This window comes from Ostrea edulis, chromosome 1, assembly GCF_947568905.1.
Source record: "Ostrea edulis chromosome 1, xbOstEdul1.1, whole genome shotgun sequence".
NCBI classification, from domain to species: domain Eukaryota; kingdom Metazoa; phylum Mollusca; class Bivalvia; order Ostreida; family Ostreidae; genus Ostrea; species Ostrea edulis.
This window is the reverse complement of record NC_079164.1, coordinates 104,303,780-104,325,887: the sequence shown is the minus strand read 5'-3', so window position 1 is coordinate 104,325,887 and position 22,108 is coordinate 104,303,780. Positions and strand designations below refer to the sequence as shown.

Genomic DNA, 22,108 nt, shown 5'->3' with positions numbered 1-22,108 from the left:
TCCTCTGAAAGATATACTCATATCATGCGCAAAGTTTAATTTAATGAAGATTTTTGCAAAATCCTGTGACATCACATGAGGATCGATCTACTTTAAACAGGATTTTGTTCGATGTTAAAAACCCACCAAAATTTTGTCAGCACGTTAAACTATGAAAAATAATATGTTTTGACAATTTCCACAAATTATATACGGGTATAAAGGAGTACTGGTCTACGCAATGTATGGAGAAAACGGTGATTTTTTTCTAGTGCATATTTATATAGGAATGGCGTTTATGTTGGATGTGCGCAAATGCGCGAGAAAAAGTATTAGAAATACCACAATATATGTAGTATTGAATGGTGATTTAATTTACCCCCACCCCACCCCACCCCACCCCCACACCCTCGGTTGCTCAGAGTGGTTCTCTCTACTCTGTTTCCGTCTAACCGTCCTTTATCGCTGAATATGTCCCGTCAACAGCTTGCAGGCCGTCCAGATTTTTACGTTGCCTTGTAGGTTAGTTGTTGATTTTCGAATTTCTGCGTGCAACGTCACGTAATCACGAATATTTCGAAATGCGGCGTTCACTATCCGACTGGGATAATGCATAATTAAATAAGAAATTAGCTCGATTACTTTTTAATCCGAGTGAGTTAAATGGCATAATTTGCATATAGAGTACAACTTATATAGCTTGAAATAAAACACACTTTTTATCTTATTCCTATATAGAATAAACAATATATATATATATATATATATATATATATATATATATATATATATATATATATTAAAATGCTCTTCTGAAAAACTGGTCTAAAAAATTAAAATATCAGTCACATTTTATGTAATAATGTTATTTTAAACAAATCAACTTTGATTGATTTTGCTTTTTGTTACCTTATTATTATTTTTTCATTAAGATTGGAAAGCATACGCTTCAACACAGACATGTGCTTGGGTTCAGGACCCTCCCTCCCCCCCCCCCTCGAATTCAATACCCGGCACGAGTTGATTTAATCATCTTTGTGTTGAAAATCTCTCTAAAGCATGTCAACAATGTCTTACATACCTCAAAAGTTAAAAAAAAAAAACACCCAAAAAAACCCTCAAAATAAGCCCCTTTAAAAAATTACCCTCACTGGATATTACATGTCTCTGTTGGCATTAGAGGTAAGCGAGGGGGGGGGGGGGGGGTCCTGAACCCAAGCATCTGTGATTTTAAATACGTATTTGACTAAATATCCTGTCGCTGTTGTAATCTGTTAACGCTATTTTTCGACTGCACCTAGTCCGAAATATCTGACGTTTTCCTGGTTTTTAAAAAAAAAAAGATTGTGATATTTTAATACCGTATATCAAAATCATAAAAAAAAAATAACCAGGAAAACAACAGACACTAGACTGCACCTTGTTCTTGCTCAAGAAATTATCGTGTTTTTATTAAATTAAAAACATTGTATACTTGTGGAGATATTGACTGTTATCCACTTCTTTTCATCCATCTCGGCGTTTAGTCCGCCCTGTAAAAAAAACCCCCAAAAAACCAAGGAAAAACCCCGAGAGTGTGCGATTCTGTTGAAATCGAGATGTTCCAAATGGTAACGACAGTTTACCGCCAAAATCAAGCGATGTATCATTTTGATCTGTTGAAAAAAGCGTGTTTAACGGTAAGTAATAAACTACATTTGCATAGAATATGATATTGTCGATATTGTTATACGGAATGGTACACTAATGACTAAGTTGATGATTGATGCTAAGTTGACGTCTGATGTTACTCAGAATCACGTCTTCTATATCCAGTGTATACATATGGTCATAAGTGACCATAAGTTATTATTTCAATTTTTTAACTATGTATTACAATGAAAATACATTTTCAGGGATACACATATATTGGGGCAGATCCAGAAATTAAAGTTGGAAGGGGGGGGGGGGGGGGCAACTTTATGAGGCGTGCAGGGGGTCTGGTGCGTTATCAAAGTTTTATTTTACTCAGTGACTAAAATTGCTCTAAAAGATATATTTCTATCATGCGCATAGTTTTATTTAATTAATAAAGATTATATTGCAAAAACCTATGACATCACATGAGGATCAATCTCTCTCTCTCTCTCTCTTTCTCTCTCTCTCTCTCTCTCTGGATACTGTTAGTGAGTGCCGCTATGGTATCCCTCCATGTCACACGGTCTTTGGCTATATTTTTGGCCTCCTGATATGTTAGGCCCGTAGTTGTAAAGTTTCTTGCCAGCGTGTCTCGCTATCTCTGCCATTGTCGTCCTTGTTTTCGTCTGCCTCAGACCAATGTAGGGTCCCACTCGTACATTCGCTTAGGGAATCTTTCGTCTCCCATCCTCGACATGTGACCAAACCATCTCAGCCGATTCCTCATGAGTAGTGTTGAGACATATGGTTGATCTGTTAGCTCTCGAATGTCACTGTTGCGCCTTCGTTCCCACCATTTGGTCTTCAGGATAATTCTAAGACATCTGGAATCGAAGGCGTCTAGTCGTTGCTCATGTTTCCTGGTTGTGGCCCATGTCTCAGATGCATGATACAGCAGTGTTGGAATGACTACTGCTCTATATATTCTCATTTTTATTTTGAGGCTGATCTTTGCTCTCCAAGTGTTGCGCAAGTTCTTAAATGCATTGGCAGCATTTCCTATATGAATGTTCAGCTCAATATCGATGGAATTAATTGGTGTTACAGTTGAGCCTAGGTAGTTAAAGTTCTCAACTTTATCAATGGTAGACTCTCCATCTGTCACGCATGCCGATGTTTCACCTATTGGCATAACCTTGGTTTTCTCTGCAGAAACTACAAGGCCAACCTCTTCTCCTGCTCTCCTGAGTCTTGCCAGTGCTGCTGTTGATTTTTCCTCGTCTGGTTCTATCAGAGCCACATCATCAGCAAAGTCGAGGTCTGATAGTTTCCAACCGTCCTCGATTCCCCCGAGTGTATGAACACGCTTCTTCATCTGCAATCCATGACTGTCACAGGACTTTCTTAATACCCAGTCTATGAGAATGCCAAACAGTAGAGGAGACCAAACACAACCTTGCCTCACCCCAGTCTCGACAAAAAACCAGTTGGAAAATTCACCTCCTACTTTCACTCTAGCCTGAGATCCATTATAGGTGTTTCTGATAATGCTTATGATCTTTTCTGGGATGCAGTATTCCTTCATTATTCTCCATAAGGATGGTCTATGTACACTGTCAAAAGCTGCTTTAAAGTCGATGAAAGTGGTGACTGCTGGTATTTGAAACTCAAGGCATTTTCTGATCAGTATTCTCAGACAAAATATTTTGTCAATGCATCCTCTCGATCTCCTAAATCCTGCTTGATTCTCTCGTAGTCTTTTATCAACAGCATCTTTTATCCTGTTTAATACAATGCAGGCGAAGGCTTTTCCTTCCACAGACAATAGTGCAATGCCCCTGTAGTTCTTGCAGTCTTTGATGTCACCTTTTTTAAAGAGAATACAAAGTTCACTCTTTTTCCAGTCTAGAGGCACCTGCTCTTCTTGCCAGATCTTAAGCAAGAGTGAATGGAACCTGGCTCTGGTGGGTTGACCTCCACATTTTATCACTTCTACTGTAACACTGTCTATATCAGCTGACTTGTTGTTCTTCAGTTTGTTGATTGCCTTTTCTACTTCCTCCTCTGATGGTTCACTTGTATCTATATCTAGTTCTTCCCATAGCTGTTGACTTGGATGGTACCTTCGTGCTGGGGCTGGTCTGTTTAGGAGCTCACAGAAGTGTTCTCTCCATCTGTCTTTCATTTGATCTTTGTCAGTCAGTATGCTTCCTTCCTTGCTTTTTACAGACATTGGCTGTGGTGTTGATTTCCCATTCATCTTTTTCACAATCTGAAATACCTTCCTTTGATTTTTCATACCAGATGCTACCTCTAACTCACTAGCACATTTGTCAAACCAATTCTGTTTATCTTTCTTTGAACTTTTTTAGCTCACCTGAACCGAAGGTTCAAGTGAGCTTTTCTGATCACATTTTGTCCGGCGTCCGTCTGTCTGTCTGTAAACTTTTCACATTTTCATCTTCTTCTCATTAACCACTGGGCCAATTTCAACCAAACATGGCCAAAAGCATCCTTGGGTGAAGGGCTTCCAAGTTTGTTCAAATGAAGGGCCATTTCCCTTTCAAAGGGGAGATAATCACAAAAATGCAAAAATAGGGTGGGGTCATTTAAAAATCTTCTCAAGAACCAATGGGCCAGAAGAGCTGAAATTTACCTGAAAGCTTCCTGACATAATGCAGATTCAAGTTTGTTCAAATCATGGGCCCCTGGGATTGGATGGGGCCACAATAGGGGATCAAAGTTTTACATACAAATATATAGGAAAAATCTTTAAAAATCTTCTTCTCAAGAACCACTGAGCCAGAAAAGGTGATTTTTACATGAAAACTTTCTGACATAGTGCAGATTCAAGTTTGTTCAAATCATGGCTCCCGGGGATAAGATGGGGCCCCAAGGGGGGATCAAAGTTTTACACACAAATATATAGGGAAAAACTTCAAGAACCACTAAACCAGAAAAGCTGAGATTTACATGAAAGCTTTCTGACATAGTGTAGATTCAAGTTTGCAAAGGGCAGTTTGGGCCATAATAGGGACTAAGGTTTTACATGCAAATATATATGGAAAGTCTTCAGATATGGGCCAAGGTGACTCAGGTGAGCGATGTGGCCCATGGGCCTCTTGTTTTACAAGAGCATCAAGCTTTCTGTATTCCTCTGAGTTTCGCCTAGTTCCAGTTGAATCTTTGCTTGCTTTTACCGTTCGTCTCTTTTCCACCAATTCTTCTGTTTGAACACTAATCCATTCTTTTCTTTTATGCCTAATCCTACCAATGGTGTTTTCTACAGTATGTAGAATTCCATTTTTGATGTTATCCCAGTCTTCTTCTATCTCAAGCTGTTGACTGTTCTCCTCTATCAGATGTTTCTTCACTTCTTGTTGGAATCTTTCTTTCATTATCTGGTCGCAAAGCTTATAAGTGGCAAACTTTCCTTTTGCACCCCTTGATTTAGGTTTTGCCAGTTTCATGGTGATAGTAGAAATTAGTAGCTCATGGTCGCTGAAGATATCAGCACCCCTGTAGGTTCTACAGTCTGTCATGGAGTGTTTCCATCTACTATTGACTATGATATGATCAAGCTGTGCTTTTGTTCTTGATACTGTATTGCTAGTCCATGTATACTTATGAATTTCCTTGTGCTGAAAGATGGTGCCAGCAGTTACTAAACCATGGGTACTACATGTGCAGTCTTCGACGTTAACCAGTGGCCCGATGCCTGAGGCCAGTAAAACCGAGATCGGGCTTCTTAAAGTATTAAACCCTGGAGTCCGGTGGGCCTGTAAATGTTTTCTTATATGTTCTGTATATATTACAAATAAAGCGTGAGATTGACTCAGAATAAATGTCATGGCTTAGTAGTCAAATTTCGCATAGAAAAATTATCAACCATGCTGCCTTTTCTGAATTATAAGGAGGGGGCTCGTCCGGGAAATTCAAAACCACCCAAGCGTATTTCACAATCACAACCATCCGATAAAAAAAAAACCCCAAAAAACTGTCGTACAAGGAGAAAAAACCAAAAATTCATGTCCCATTGGACCAATGGCAGTGTTCGAAATTAACCATAGACCGAGTCTATGTCAAATGGCACTGGTCTATGCCAACTGTAATTGAGATAGACCAAATTGTCTATGCCAATTTTCTAGATTTTTAGCAATAAAGTTATCCAAGAGGACCTTGCATGATCAGTTGACGTCTGATAAACATTAAGAGGAAAGGATGATATTACAGAAATGGAAAAAAAATACACTTTCTAAGTACTGAAGTATATTAGAAGTAAATGAAAATGTTTTAAATTTGTGTTATTATTTTTTCAATGTTGTGGTCTATGCCAATTCGATGAGGTCTAAGTCGTCTTGTTTTGGCATAGACCAGTGTGGTCTATACGAAGTTTTAAACCAATTTCGAACACTGCGAGGGTAGGCCTTGGCTAACATTTAAGTGATTCTGGAGAAAACAAAATGTTTTGTGCGTGGTGTATACAAAACAAAGTTGAACATGAGCTGCTGATGTATCCGCGAGATTAATATGTTGAAAAATAAGATAATCCTTTTAATGTCAGTTGTTCTCTAACTATGATCATCTTGACCTGTATTTTCCTACAGTAGAACATGCATGTATCTATAGTGTAGAATCAGCAAATAACAAGAGGTCAAATTAGAAAAAAACATTTTGGGCCTGCAAAATATTGTTCGGGCTTGCACAATTATTATACTGGGAGGCCCGAAGGGCCTGTGCTTTACAAAGTTTTTCGTGAAGACTGCATGTGTCAAGAGTCTGTCCATTCTCGTTCATGTCACCCATGCCATGTTGGCCTATTACTCTGGGATATGCTGTTATATCTTGTCCCACTCTAGCATTAAAATCACCAATCAAGGGGCACATATCATGTCGTGGTATATTGCCCAGAATGTTGTTCAACTGGTCATAAAATTCATCTTTTTCTGGTGTGTTTGCTACTTCTGTTGGTGCATACCCTACAATCTCAGTAAGGTCAGTGACTTCAGCTTTTTCTGGTGTGTTTGCTACTTCTGTTGGTGCATAACCCTACAATCACAGTAAGGTTAGTGACTCCAGCTTTTTCTGGTGTGTTTGCTACTTCTGTTGGTGCATACATTACAATCCAGCTTTAAATCTGATCTTTAGTAGGCGCTCACTAATACAGTCGGTGGAATTAACTGCATCAGCTGCTCTCTTGGATAAAAGTACACCTACTCCTGCCTCATGTTTTTGGTCATCTCTGCATGAGTATATAAATGTCCATGAATCATGCCGGATCTTGTCCTTTCCATCTAACTTCCTGTACTCCAACGATCTCAAGATGGTACCTTTCTGCATTATCACATAATTCCTTCAATTTTCCTGTTTCAAAATGTAGTAATGTCCGAACATTCCATGTACCGACACACAGTTTTCCTTTACAACTGAGCAGTTGTGATTTCCATTTAGGTTTCCCCGTCAGGTTGACGCTATCCTCTCGGCTTTCAGTGCCCGCCGTCATGATAGGTATTTGACCTGAGGTCCCCTGTCCTGGAATAGTGTTGTTTACTATAGTGGTTTCTGTAGCTAGATAAATAAATTCAGCTGGATAGGTTGCTGGCCTATCGCAGCCTAGGTTGGATTTCCACCTGGATGAGTCTGGCCGCCTAGGCTTTGTGATCAGAGTGATCCATCTCCTAGATGGACTGCTTGACATGGCTATAGAACTCCATCTGTCCTAGTTTGATTTTGGAGTGACTTTCTCCTAGGAGGACTGCTAACCAAAGCTTATGAACTCTTCCTGTCCAGTTATTTAACCCATAACTGGGGCTTGGATGGTGGACGTCAGGGCATATCCATCCGCCGATGGGCCTGCACATCGCACTTCTGGGGGCCAAGCTCCTCCGAGATCCCTAACTGTTCAGCCTGGAACTGTGATGCGCCAGTGGATGTGTGGTACCTCGTAGAGGTACAGTTAGGATCTTGGTGATGGAGAGGTTATATACTGTCAGGGAGGACTTGTGCAATTTTGCCCCCTTTTCGCCCAGACGGTCTATACAGCAGCAGCAGCTGGGAGCAAGCAGTGCAAGCACTCACTATACTGCATTAAACTACCACCTAGACGCATCACATCATCCTGTGCACACTCTCATGTACACTTAACCACACCAGGATCAATCTACCTGAAAGCAAAGCTTTGTCTGCTGAAGTATTGAGCAAAATGTAGGACTCAGTCCTGACAGATGCACTTTGGAGTTAAGCAACTTTTTTGTGAGCAACACTGCTCTTGTGATCAACCACAGTGGTCATTCTGAAGTTTGAACAACCTGCTAGAAAAGTGCTGTCCTTTTCGATTAGAACTAGTGGAAGAATGATTGGTGCCATAACGATCAACACAGACCAAACAAGTCATTACCTTTACCTCCGCCTAAGTCAGCCATGTACAATCTCCCCTCTCTCCATTTTGCATTAAACTTTAGATGCGGGTAAGTTAACTTCATAGATTTTGCTCATTTGGTTTGCTTGAAATCATTATTCACTTTTACTTTTTTGCCAGGGATAGTCCCATAGTGGTACTGACTAAAACTCGGTCCCGGTCTTCGGTCTCGGTCCCGGTCTTCGGTCTCGGTCCCGTGACTAAAACCCGGTCTTCGGTCCCGGTCCCAGATACTTTTATTCAATAAAAACAGAATATATCAGGATATTTGAGCCCCATTTCTCAATAACTTAGGTATGACATCTCATGCCTGCATTCTGATAGTAAATTGATCATATTATTTTCTTCTTTTGTAAAATAATATGTGAAAACTCCGGGACCGGTGGGACCGAGAAATAAAAACAGTGCTAAAAGCCGGTCCCGGTCTCGGCATTTTTCCTCAATAGCCGCTTTAATCTACCTTTTCATAAAAAATATAAGGACGTGATACTCAATGGCATCCCTTTGTATACATATATTTATTGTGTGTATAGGTTTTTTATTCCAATATTGTTTATACATGTATTTATGTCAGAATCGAACTCAACTACATGTACATGTACGTGACATTTTGTCCCAAATGATCGCGTTACAAACTACCTTTTCATTAGAAGATAAGGATGTAGAAGGAAAATAATATATATGTACTTATCCTGGTGTATTTGTTTGTAATTTACAGTTAGTTTATTTGTTCATTTATTTTATTTCTTCTATTCCTGTCAAAATCAGTTTTCAAAGATTCATGTTTGGTATTCCGAACCCGATCTCTTTATATGGTATAGTTGTATATAACCAATAAATAATAAATATAAAATATTTTTTCCTTTCTTATTTCATACTTAGTTTTCTTTTTTTTTTTTCAGTTGTGGTTCTTTTAGATACAATGCTTTTAAAAAGGTCCACCTAATATATTTATAGTATCTATTAAAGTGTGTCATACATAGAGCACATGCTCACCAAAAATTCTCAGATTCTGTATACTTATACAGAAGATACCCTCTGACTTTAGATGATCTTCAAATACTCAATGGTATGTTTTACTGTAATATTATGTGGTAACTATATTCATTGTGAATAGTTATATACGTATATGTGCAAACATATATGTATTAATTATGCTGCACAAAAACTGTTGGTTTCCTATTTTCAAAATATCTTATATTTCAAAGTGCATAAATTTGACATAAACTGATAAATTTACAAACAATGAAATCTACATTTATAAATATGCAAGACATACATGTAAATTTATTTAAGAAATAAATTTCAGTTTTGAAAATACAAATAGGCCTACTGTTAGTGCTTCATGAAAAGTATGCCTGCGTGAAGCATTTTATACCCTCGTGTGTTTTTACTAACCGTTCAAGAGTTATGGTTAAAGCTAAAGATTTTCAAAAGTAGGTCAAATTTGAAAAGTGAAGAATTGCATGTAAAGAAAGGTCTTGTCACAAGGAGTACACATGTGAAATATGAAAACCCTATCAACATGCATTCAAAAGTTATGCCGAAGGTTCAAGTTTTTGCTGACAAACAGACGGATGGACCAAAAACTATATAAATGTGCCCCGAATATCCGATTGCGGGGGTATAACATTTGCTTTTCAAAAGCATCATTCTTGTATTCAGAATCTTTCTGGAAAGGGGCGGGGGAGGGGTTGTTGACTAGAGTGCACATTAATTTTGTTTCGCTATCAACAACAATTATTCATCATGTTTCAATAATCATAATAAAATTTAAGAACAATATTTTTTTTTTTTTTCCATTTCACTTATGAACATAATTTTTTAAAGTACTTCATACATCGTGCATTCTGGACTCATATATTGCACGCATTATTCTAATATTTACATAGAGGCTTTTCTTCCCTGATTAAAACAACTAATATAACATCATAATTTAACAAATTAGTGCGATTCTTACGATACACTCGTAAATATGAGAGAGAGAGAGAGAGAGAGAGAGAGAGAGAGAGAGAGAATACATGTACATATACAGAGACCCAGTTCGGAATACACCAACATTGAATTTGAAAATTTTATCAATCGTGTGGTCAGGTGTTTGACCTAAATGAAATATAAAAAAGACTTTGTAAATACTACATCCAACAGTAAATTACAAACAAATACACCAAGATAAGTACATATATATCATTTCTCTTCCACACCCTTATCTTTTTATGAAAATGTATTGTAACGCGTTCATTTGGGAGAGAAAAATCACGTAGTTGAGTTCGATTTTGACATTAAAAAGGAAAATTGGAATAAAACACAAACATACAATAAATCAAACATGTGCATACAAAGGAATGTCATTGAATATAACACTCTTATCTTTTTCTCATAAAAAAGTAGATTAAAGCGGCTATTTAGAAAAATAAAAAACATCGAGACCGGGACCGGCTTTTAGCACTGTTTTTACTTCTCGGTCCCAACGGTCCCGGAGTTTTCACATATTATTTTACGAAAGACGACAATAATATTATCAATCAACTATCAGAATGCAGGCATGATTTGTCATATCTAAATTAACGAGAAATTGGGGCTAAAATATTCTGATGTATTCTGTTTTTATCGAATAAAAAAATCTGGGACCGGGACCGAAGACCGGGTTTTAGTCACGGGACCGAGACCGAAGACCGGGACCGAGACCGGGTTTTAGTCAGTACCTCCCATAGTACATATTTCTGATAATTTAAGTCAAAACATTTTAAGTCTTAAACTCCATCGTCAACTTCCCATATTCATGTAGCAATATTCCATTATCACCTGCATGTGGTGTTTATATATCTCAATTGATTCGATACGCAATAGCCTGTTCTGCGTATGGTCAGTTTTTAAATTGAGGTAAGCTACTGACAAACAAGTTGATAGTACAGGGGTTTCAACAGTCTCGGTTGAAGTCAGCATTTCACAAATGCTATGGTCGTTATAACGATCTAGTTTGTCAATACAATCTATCATTGGGTCAAATGCTGTCTGACGTGTTTCATACCGATTGTTAGGCCATTCTTGGTGCACTGATTTAGATAACTCCGTTTACCTGATTAAGATATAGGGCTCACGGTGGGTGTGACCGGTCGAAAGGGGATGCTTACTCCTCCTTGGCACCTGATCCCACCTCTGGTGTGTCCAGGGGTCTGTGTTTGCCCAACTATCTATTTTGTATTGCTTATAGGAGTTATGAGATTGATCACTGTTCGTTATATTCACCTTTTATATGATACTGTGAATACGTCCGAGATCATTGCTTTTTATTTTCATCAAAATTGATCAAGAAATGAGTTCAGGAAAACTGTTTGAAAATATATGGTTTTGCATGAAATATATAGTGGAAATTTTCTTTGGGAAATTACTTATCGCCAAGTACTGAATATTTGGTAAACCCCACTTTTTAGGTCACCTGAGTAATACTGAATATTTGGTAAACCCCACTTTTTAGGTCACCTGAGTAAAATCAGGTGACCTATTGCAAATGGTTGTCGTCTGTCGTCGCCCATCATGCGTTAACAATTGAACATTTTTAACTTCTTAATAACTACCATTCAAATTCTTTTCAAATATGGTATGAAGCATCATTGGGAAAAGGGAGACATATATTGTAAATTTCAGGACTCCAGCACCCCTGGGGCCCTAGGAGCGGGGCAAAAACTGCCCAAAATTGACCAATTTTCAAAAATCTTCTTCTCAAGAACCACAAACATGTAAGAAAACCTAAATGCATAGTGATGTAGAGCAGGAAAGCCTCTACCAAAAATTGTAAATTTCATGATCCCCGGGGTAGTTGTCCTGACCCCAGGGCGGGGCCAAACTCGATATATAGTGTTAATGTGTAAAACACTTAAATAACATCTTCGTTAGTGCTATTGATACTAAATTGAAAGTAAATAGATATTTAGAAAGAATATGTAGTCCTTTTAATTACCAAAATTGTAAATTTGATGATCCCAGGGGTAGGGGTTTTGGTATCAGGGTGGGTCCAAAATGGTTAGTAGTCTAGTCAATCTAGCTCAAAAATGAGCAAAACCTCAAACTAATTGCAACAGAAATGAAATTTTGATTATTCATGCAAGAAAACACATGCAAACAACATATTAAAAATCGGCTTTTGTATTTCCATGGGAAAATTGGAATTTTGGGGTAAAAGGATGTGTTTTTTCATGAAAATCGCTAAAAACTGGAAATTGAAGAAAATGTCCATTTTATGTAACATACAGTGAAAATAAGTTTCATATCTCAAATATCAACCTGGAAATGTTCGATTAATTTTTTTTACAGCAGAATATATTCTTTCCTTGACTGTAATTTTTGGGTAAAATCTTGCTGTTTTGAATATAATTGTTAAAGATTGAAATTTTAAGAAAAAACCCACATTTTGTCATACATTTGAGTCTACCAATAAAGAATTGAAGTTAGGATTTATTTTAAAAACTGCTCAACAAGTAAGATATATAGATTATTGGCAATATATATGAAAAATATCATTTTAGGTAGGAAAACCTACCTTTTTCTAAAACAAAAATAGTGAAAAACTGGAAATGATAGGAAATGATTGTTTTATAGGAGAGATGGCATTGATCTTATAAATTTAAGAATAAAACGTCCAAATGCACAACTTATCTTTTCTGCACCAAAATTTATTTTCCCTTGCTGAATTTTGGGCTGAAATCTTCATTTTCCAACAAAAATCGTTAAAAACTGGATTTTGGAAGAAAATACTTTTTCCTGTCCATTTTGGAAGAAAATACTTTTTCCTGTCCATTAGGCATATATGAGTTACCACATGAAGATTTATACATTAAAATAAACTGTTAACACAAAACAAGTGCCCCTTCAAAAATGGTCTGTAAAAGATGACCTACAATTTTTGCAGATACTCCCCTTACATCGGAAGTTGGAGGCGCGCTTACCATTCCGGTCCTATGTTTCACATAAATACATGTAGTATTTTAAAACAAACAGTATATAGTAAAGCTTACGTTACCAAATTCTTTATTAAGCTGAGTTTTAACAGTTTGTACTACACCTATGACGAAACAAGGTTCAGTTTCTTCGATTTTATAAAGAAATCTTTAATACGTGCACTTTGTCAAGTTCTAGAGTTTGGGAAAGGGGGGGGGGGGGGGGGGGGGTTATAGCCGTATTTGATGTTTAGTTCTATCCAAATTATTGTGCAATTAATACCGAGAATTTCAGGAGTAATCTGTTTTAAATTAAAACAATGGACACATAGAATTAAAAGCAAAATGAATCAGGCACGCAGCATCGCAAAAAAGGGTGTGTGTGTGAAGATAATTTCACAATATTGCCTGAAAATTGACAAGTAAATTTTAATCCAAAGTTATAAAAATCCTTGATGGTGTGTGTGGTGTTGGGGGGGGGGGGGGCTAAGGTTGTTCTCTCAGTTCAATTTTACACTTCCACTGTGTACAGTTCACGACAATGCTATTTAAAAAAAGAAAAAAGAAAAGGAGGGCAACCAATCTGTCTAAAAATCGACCTCTGTACGTAAAAATTTATTAACTTTGCATGTAATGATAAAAGGTGTAGAGCCATTATTGCTACGTGCCTGATAATTATATAAGTGATCATTTGAGTAATTGCAGTACAGTTCAGTCCATGTTTTTACAAGTACAACGGCTAGTGTCACAATTTGCCTTGCATTTACAGCGAAAAACGTTCAAAAGTTTATCTGGTGCGACTTGTAATTTAGTTTTAACGGATACAAGAATTGCTGAAAGCAGTGATAAGCCCCAATTAGAAGGATCCAAATTAATCATTTCTTTAGTCCACTCTATGACTTAAAAAATTCTTGCAGTGCTCCTTTTCTGCAGCTCTAGTTAGTAGTTAGTGGCAATGACTGAACTTATAAAAATGATACTGTGTTAGACAATTCTTCACATAGCAAATCTCCTATAAGTGTCTCTATGGTATTCCATCGTACAAAGTCGATATGACATCGACACCAGAATATATCTTTTTCTCTATGAAATCCTCATATAGGAAGGTGAAGATAACGAACAGTGATCCATCTCGTAACTCCTATAAGCAATACAAAATGGAGAGGTGGGCAAACACGGACCCCTGGATATACCAGAAGTGGGATCAGATGCCTATGGGCTATAAGGAGTAAGCATCCCCTGTTGACTGGTTACACCCGCTTTGAGCTCTATATCTTAATAAGGCAAACGGAGTTACCCTTATTCAATATCATTGTGCCAAAAACGGCCTAACAATCTATATGAAACAAGTCAGCCAGATTTGACCCAATGATAGGTTGTATTGGCAAAGTAGATTGTTATAACGACCATATAATTCGCGAAATGCTGACTTAAATTAAACGAAACAGTTGAAACCCCTTCACCATCAACTTGTTTGTCAGTAGCCTGCGATTTGTCTACATTTTAACTATATAGGACCTCAGTTCCGATGCCGAACATTCTTGACGTTGTGTCGCATCCTGTGAATGCATGTAGAAAGGGAAAGGATTGACAAACTTCGTTTCCTAAAAAGACGTCTGGTTTTAACGATATTCTTCACTTATATTAGGGGCAAGATCAAAAATTCAATATCTCACAAAAAACTAAGTTCACATAGTTTTCACCAAGAACCCCCCCCCCCCCCCCCCCCCCCCCCCCTTTAAAACTTAATATGACAAATGTTGAAACTAATCGAATAACAAGAAAAGAAACGTACGATTATAAATAACACTCTGTATACCTTTTCTACTGTTTATTCACAAATGAAAGTGTACATTAAATCTATTTAATGTTCATTAATATGTTTTAAATATTATGTGGTATTCAACAGTCGCTTGTCTTTTTCCTTTTTCCACTAAAGTGTAATCGATGTCGGATGACAGAAACTTGTGGGAGCTTTTATTCCCCTCCCCCTAACTAATTGAATTTAAATTTTCATCCGACATTGATTTCGTCCCTTAGGGCAGTTATGTTTATTTCAGAGTTCGTTGCTATTTCTGTGCTTTATATATAGACATTTCAAACACAATGTGCATTTTGTATGATCCTCTAAAATTTACGATAAATAACTGTATCCCATTTCCATTCTCAATGATCGTGTGCCAGCGTGGCGAAAATTCCATCGTCATCGAAAACAAGTTTTGTCTTGAATAGATGGCCGGGCAGTCTAGCGCGCTGTTCGCATGCTGCTAGGAGATATGGTTCCGCAGGTCGTGAGCCCAAGACTAATTAGAAAGAGTAACTACTCGATTTTACATCAAATCATGATACTTTGCGCAAGTGTTTACTTACATTGATTTTTATTATTTGTATTATCAATGTTTTATTATCATTATTATTACCCATGAATGACTCCCCAAAACTGAATTTGAAAAAGAAAAGCAAAAATACTTTACTTACTTAGTTTTATAAAAGTTTTTAATACAAAACGCTTGCTCAAATGATGAAGATACAAAATAACTGAAACTTTTAACCTGAATGGCTTTCCATACTTTCTTTTTTAACAACCGTAATTCCCCCTTGTAAATTGACACTAATTCTTTAAGATTTCATTTATAATTGATTATTCATAACTTCTAAAGTAAATATTGTGTTTTATAATTTAAATTTATTCAGTAGAGGGTCAAACAAAATATTTTGAAGCTTTATTCGCGAAAGTTCCCTTGGAATGGAAGTCGGCAAAGAATATGAGATGCTGAGCAATATTGTATGTATATAGAAGGTCTTAAAATCACCTTTTTAATACAACTGTTAAGCTGTTTAATCGCGTTTTTTATTACATGCACTTTAGATCGTCGTGTATAACTTTATTCCGATGACTGTCACAGTTAAGTTACTCCCCTTTACGTGTACGGTGTGCCGTAAACACCACAAAATATCGATGGTTTACTAAAACATTTAAGTCTAAATTTTAAATATTTCCCATTGTCCGATTTTGTCCGATTTTTTGTATGTTGTTAATCACGCTTTTGTTTATTAAATTCCGTTGAGTTTGTTTCTGTTGCAATTACTTTGAGGTGATTTGCTAGATTGACTAGACTATAGTTATTAAATGTGTGAACAATAGACATTTTTAACTTCTTCTTGATAACTATCATTCCAATTCTTTTCAAACTTAGTATGAAACATATTTGGAATAAGGGAAACATAAATTGTAAATTTCAGGATTCCTGCATTCCTGGGGCCTTTGGGGAGGGGCAAAAACTGCCCAAAATTGTGATAAATTTTTAAAAATCTTCCTCTCAAGAACTGCAGACATGTAAGAAAAACTAAATGCATAGTGATGTAGAGCAGGAAAGCCTCTACCAAAACTGTAAATTTCATGATCCCCGGGGTAGGGGTTCTGACCCCAGAGCGGGGCCATACAGGGTATATAGTGCTTAATGGATAGAGCAGGTAGTCTTTTACCAAAATTGTAAATTTGATATTTTCCAGAGTAAGGGTTCTGACCCCCAGGGTGGGATTAAACTTAGTATATATAATATGTATGTGTAAGTTTGCTGATACTGTATAAAATCTAAATGCATACTTAGGAATAGCAGAAAAGGATGTCCAAAAAATGTTGAAATTCTTAACCCAGGGTTATGACTTTAGGATTAGTCATATCTTTTGATGTTTTAATGTTAATACACCTATTATTTAAAGCCTTTCATCAGTGTATGGACTTTTGAGGGCTGTGAAGTTTTAAGAATACATCTTGTTTATACTGTTGCTGAACATTAGAATTCAGAACAGGAAATATTTTCTAGATTTCATAGCCCATGGAAGTAGTGATAATTTTTCACTAGTATTCAGGTGACTGATAAGGCCTGTGGGCCTCTTGTTTTCAACTTTATGGACTTATCATTTTGTTTTAGTTTTGTAATGAGATAACTACTGCATAAGTTTAAGAGAAGTTTAATGAAATCATCATGTCTGTCTGTCCATCTGTCTTTCTAGATTTTGTCCAGACATTTTCTAAGAGACTCTAAGCACATGGATTTCCCTGAAAATTTATACACTGCTTATTCTGCTATGATAATTAATAAACATCAAGGTCAAAGGAAATGATTGCATTCTGTGACTTGTATTGAGGTGAAACATTACTAATGTTGAAACTATTGTCTTTCTGGTCTTCAGCTTTACAATATTTCAAGTACATGTATACTCCATTATCTTATGACAGCTCTAGTATGAAAGGCTTTTCTGTTGTTCCAGATTTGGATTTGATCTGTAGAAACAAATCTATCTGCAATCAAAATGGATCAATCTGGTGGATACTCTCCAATGGGATTCTTTGAAATGTATGAAAGTATGGACCACCCTGTTAAAATGAGAAATGGTAGTGAAGAACTTCAAATGGACCAGTCAAGAAGTTTCTCTGAACCTGCAATCAAAATGGATCAATCTCGTGGATACTCTCCAATGGGATTCTTTGAAATGTATGAAAGTATGGACCACCCTGTTGAAATGAGAAATGGTAGTGAAGAACTTCAAATGGACGAGTCAAGAAGTTTCTCTGAACCTAAATTTCCTTATACAGATGAAGAAATTCTAGGCACAAGAAATTTTTTTTACAAATCACAAAAAATTTATGTTGGTATGAATAGTCACACTGCAACATTGCTACCTCGACGTTCCCTGCACAAGCAGACGTTCATGTTACACAGAAAGTTAGTCGGGAATAGTACTACCAGTGCATGTCTAAGTAGTGCAGAACATGGGAATGGTTCATTTCGAAATCATCCATCTGCTCCACCTAATAGATATTCTTTTCACTTCCAACAACGCAAGCTTCGCCATTTGCATAACCTTCCTCTGCAGCAATCTCAACCAAAAAAACTATTTCGATGCACCCACGTCAATACCTGCAGAAATACCACATATACTCGACGACAGTCCAGGAGTAGTATCAGTAAACCTATAGGCACTGCATCTCTAGGATTATCTATGAGGAATTTTCCCATTGCTCCTTCACCATACATATCTCAGCTCAAGCACAATGAAATGACTAGCCGATATATTGCAAACCTTGCAGCAAAAACCAAAAATCTTTATGAGAGCCAAAACTCCAGCTGTGGTATTGAAGATGGATGTGCTAAATCTTTCATTCGGAGTAGGGAAGGAGAGGTGGAATCTTGTACCTCATCAAGTTTCAGTTCACCTGAATCTCAGCATCATTTCATCGCCTCATCCTCAAAGCTTGCCAAAGAAAATGATACAGCACCATTTCTAAATTATAGGGACAGAAATGCCTTTCAGAATATGTTTCCATTAACAGTGAATACTTCTAAAGCTGACAGTACAAAGAAAAGTCAAGTGCAAGCATGGCTGGCTGAAAAATCAAATAGATGTTCAGAAAGGACAGTAGTATCCAATAATGTCTCACCACATAGTGATGAACCAGAATTACCCAGATGTATTGCAACATCTCAAACAAGAGAAACAGTTGAAATCACTCCTGAGAAAATAATCGAAGACTCATATGATGAACTAGAGACAACTTGTCATTCATTTAAGGAGGAGAATACAGAAGGTCTCAAGTTGGATGTGTCATTCAGTTTTATGGAGAAGGGTGGGTATCATCCAATCGCTTTACCTCTAGGGTGTCACATTTTTGAAGATGAAAGTGATGGCAGTGAAAATGAAGAGGAGAGAACTTCTGTTCTAGACAAGAGAATGGCCAAAATGGGAAGGGATGAATTCCAGTTGAATGTTGACACTTCTTCTTCATACATGCCATGGATCATTATTCCACTAGATGATATTCCTAAAGTGAGATATGAATGTGTAGACTTTTACAATCCTGAAGATCCAAGATTAACAAAGTATAAAAAATCACTGGAGTTGAGTTCAATGAATGTTGAAAGTGCTCATTTATTTTGTGACACCTCCCATCAGAAAGCTGGAATGGCAAGTGAAATAGATCAAATGCAAACTGAAGTCCAAACTGCTGACTATATCTTTAATGTTGAGAATATGGATACCAACAAAGAAAGTACACACGAGAGTCCAAATGATTTATCAGACTTGCCATTTACTGACTTGTTTCTACAAATAAATGCTGATTCTTTTGAATTTCATGACAACTTATTGGATGCTCTCTCACAAGAAACAGTGGATGCTGACACAGAAAACAAGCTCCCACAGTACCAAGGTAGTGATGTCATGCAGACAGGTGCACAAGAAGACTTTCGATGTTTCCAACAAAATGAAATCTCTACAGCTTCAGATGAGAAAGCTCTACAAGAATCCACAGCAATCTTTGACAATGCTACAACTAAATCAACAGGACATTTTGATGATTTATCCAGCAATAATGGTATCTGCAAGTTCAACAGCCATACTGATATCTCTTCATCAAGCAATGAGCAATCTAAAGATGTTGAAAACTCATCAGTCAAAGCCAATGATATTTCTTCATCGAGCAATGAGCAGTTTAGAGATGTTGAAACCTCATCAGTTAATGCCAATGATATCTCTTCATCGAGCAATGAGCAGTCTAGAGATGTTGAAACCTCATCAGTTAATGCCAATGATATTTCTTCATCAAGCAATGAGCAGTTTAGAGATATTGAAACCTCATCAGTTAATGCCAATGATATTTCTACATCAAGCAATGAGCAGTCTAAAGAAGTTGAAACCTCGTCAGTCAATGCGAAAACGGACAGCAAAACTCATCGACACAAATGTGGGGCCTTGAAAAATGATGATGAGAATGAAATGCCATACAGTGAAGACTCCTCTAATTCTACACGGACCATGAAGCTACCTGTTTCAACCATTCAGCTGCTAAAGGAGTCGGCTGCTTTTCTAAAAGATGAAAATTTATCTACAAGTCGGGTTAGGAGATTGAGAAGAGTCTCTACATCATTAAGAGTAGCAGACTTTGCTTTGCCAAATTTTCTAGAAGATTTCTACATGGAAAGCGAGTCATGTAATTACGCAGAAAGGTTAAAAGGTACCTCTTTTGATGGAGATTCATGTGAAAGTGACAAATCTATGTTTGATAAAGGAATCCGTAACAAGAATGTACTTCCTAATGACACAGAAAGTATCAGAATAATGCCAAGAAGAACAAAAAGGACAGCCGATACAAAGACTTCAAGTCCAGATGCCAATCTCAGCTCAAAATCCTGTCATTTGAAAAAAGCTGATAAAAGATGCACAAGGGCATCTCAAAGAAACACACATAAAGGCAGTAGCAATCCACAAAGTGTACACGAGGGCCACACAGCAAAATGTAGAAAGCATAATGATGAACAAAAGCCTAAAGATAACCTGTTCCTGAAGTATGAAGGCAGAAATTACAAATGTATGGATGGGATTTTGACTCCAGCCATATGTGAAGATTCTACCAATACTGATGAAATACAGGGTGGAGAGGATCATTTATTGAATAACATTGACCATGATCAAAATGCCCCCAAAACTGGATACAATGTTAAAATGAGAAATGGGGTTGTTAAAAGAAAGCCGACAAGTGACAATCGAAACACAAATCTTCAATTGTCAAACTGTAAAAAATCAAGATCAAGCCAATCTCCCAAAGTAATGGTCCGTAACTGTTTTCAACAGATTGCATTCTCTCAAACCAAGTGTTCAAAAACACTGACCACAACAAGGACTACGGTAGATATCATTCAGAAAACTACCCAGGTGAGGAAAAAGCTCTTCCCTGTGAAAGTAAAGAAAAGCCAAAACACTGGGAAAGGTACCTCACAGCAGAAAACGAAGGGTGCCAAATCAGTCGAGAAGAAACAAAGTACTGGAAAACAGAAACAAACATCCACAAAAAGTATTCAAAAGAAACCTGTAGAGAAAAAGCATACCTCAAATGTTGATGTGAACGTTCCAAAACATGAGGAAGATGTATTAACAGACAGTAAACAACAGAATCAATTGTCTGTTGCATGTAAGCCTATCATTAGGATTCACCAGGGACTTAGAAACACAAGTCTTAAACAGTTCAAAGCTCATCAGCATAGCAAGGGTATTAGAGGGCCTACTATCAAAAAGAATCCCCAGAAAGCCTTTCCATGTTCACATTGTGAAAAAAGTTTCAATAAAGCAGCACAAGTTGAGAGGCATATCAAAGATGATCACAAGTGTTCACAGTGTGGGAAAATGTTTGACTTGAAGGTAAGTACACAGGCTAATGTGATCCCTGGTTCTAGTAAGGGACTTCTAAAATATCTTTTATTATACCCCCACAAATGAAGTTTGGGGTATATATTGGAATCACCATGTCTGTCTGTCTGTAAACATGATTATACCCCCCGCAACAAGTTGTGGGGGGGTATACTGGAATCGGGTTGTCCGTCTGTCTGTCCGTCCGTCCGTCTGTAGACGCAATGGTTTCCGGGCTCTAAAGCATTATCTTTTCTACCGATCGTCACCATATCATACATATGGACTACCCATGGGATGAAGATGTTCCCTATCGATTTTAGGGTCAAAAGGTCAAAGGTCAAGCGCACTGGACATCGAAGTAGCAATATGGTTTCCGGGCTCTAAAGCATTATCCTTTCCACCTATAGTCACCATATCATACATATGGACTACCCATGGGATGAAAATGTTCCCTATCAATTTTGGGGTCAAAAGGTCAAAGGTCAATTGCACTGGACATTGAAGTAGCAATATGGTTTCCGGGCTCTAAAGCGTTATCCTTTCCACCTACAGTCACCATATCATACATATGGACTACCCATGGGATGAAGATGTTCCCTATCGATTTTGGGGTCAAAGGTCACGCGCACTGGACATCAAAGTAGTAATATGGTTTCCATTTAAATTCTTTAATGGCTTTTTTCATCGCATGGAGATGCTGTGTTCCTAGATACCTTTTGGATCATAATACTGAAGTTTTACCTATTACCAACACCCTTTGGGAGATTGGGGTAAGCGGGGGGTATTCTTAGTGAGCATTGCTCACAGTACCTCTTGTTTTGTCTGTGCATGTTTTAAGAAACTTGTGCATATATTTTTTCGAAAATGTGTACATTCATTACTCACCACATGAAGATATGCACCTGTAATTTGCATATTGATTGGAAAAGATTTAAAGTTACAGGCTTTTTTCTACTTATGGACTTCG

General features: G+C 37.3%; 1 protein-coding gene across 1 annotated transcript in view; it reads left to right on the top strand.

Moving 5' to 3' along the window:
- The first annotated feature begins 1,175 nt into the window (after window positions 1–1,175).
- Window positions 1,176–22,108, top strand: part of LOC130051243 (uncharacterized) — a 31,208-nt gene continuing 10,275 nt past the window's right edge. The window contains exons 1-2 of the mRNA XM_056152884.1: window positions 1,176–1,658; window positions 17,227–21,150. Of these exons, the coding sequence (XP_056008859.1) occupies window positions 17,269–21,150 (3,882 nt within the window). The 5' untranslated portion in view covers window positions 1,176–1,658; window positions 17,227–17,268. The remainder of the gene's footprint in view (window positions 1,659–17,226; window positions 21,151–22,108) is intronic.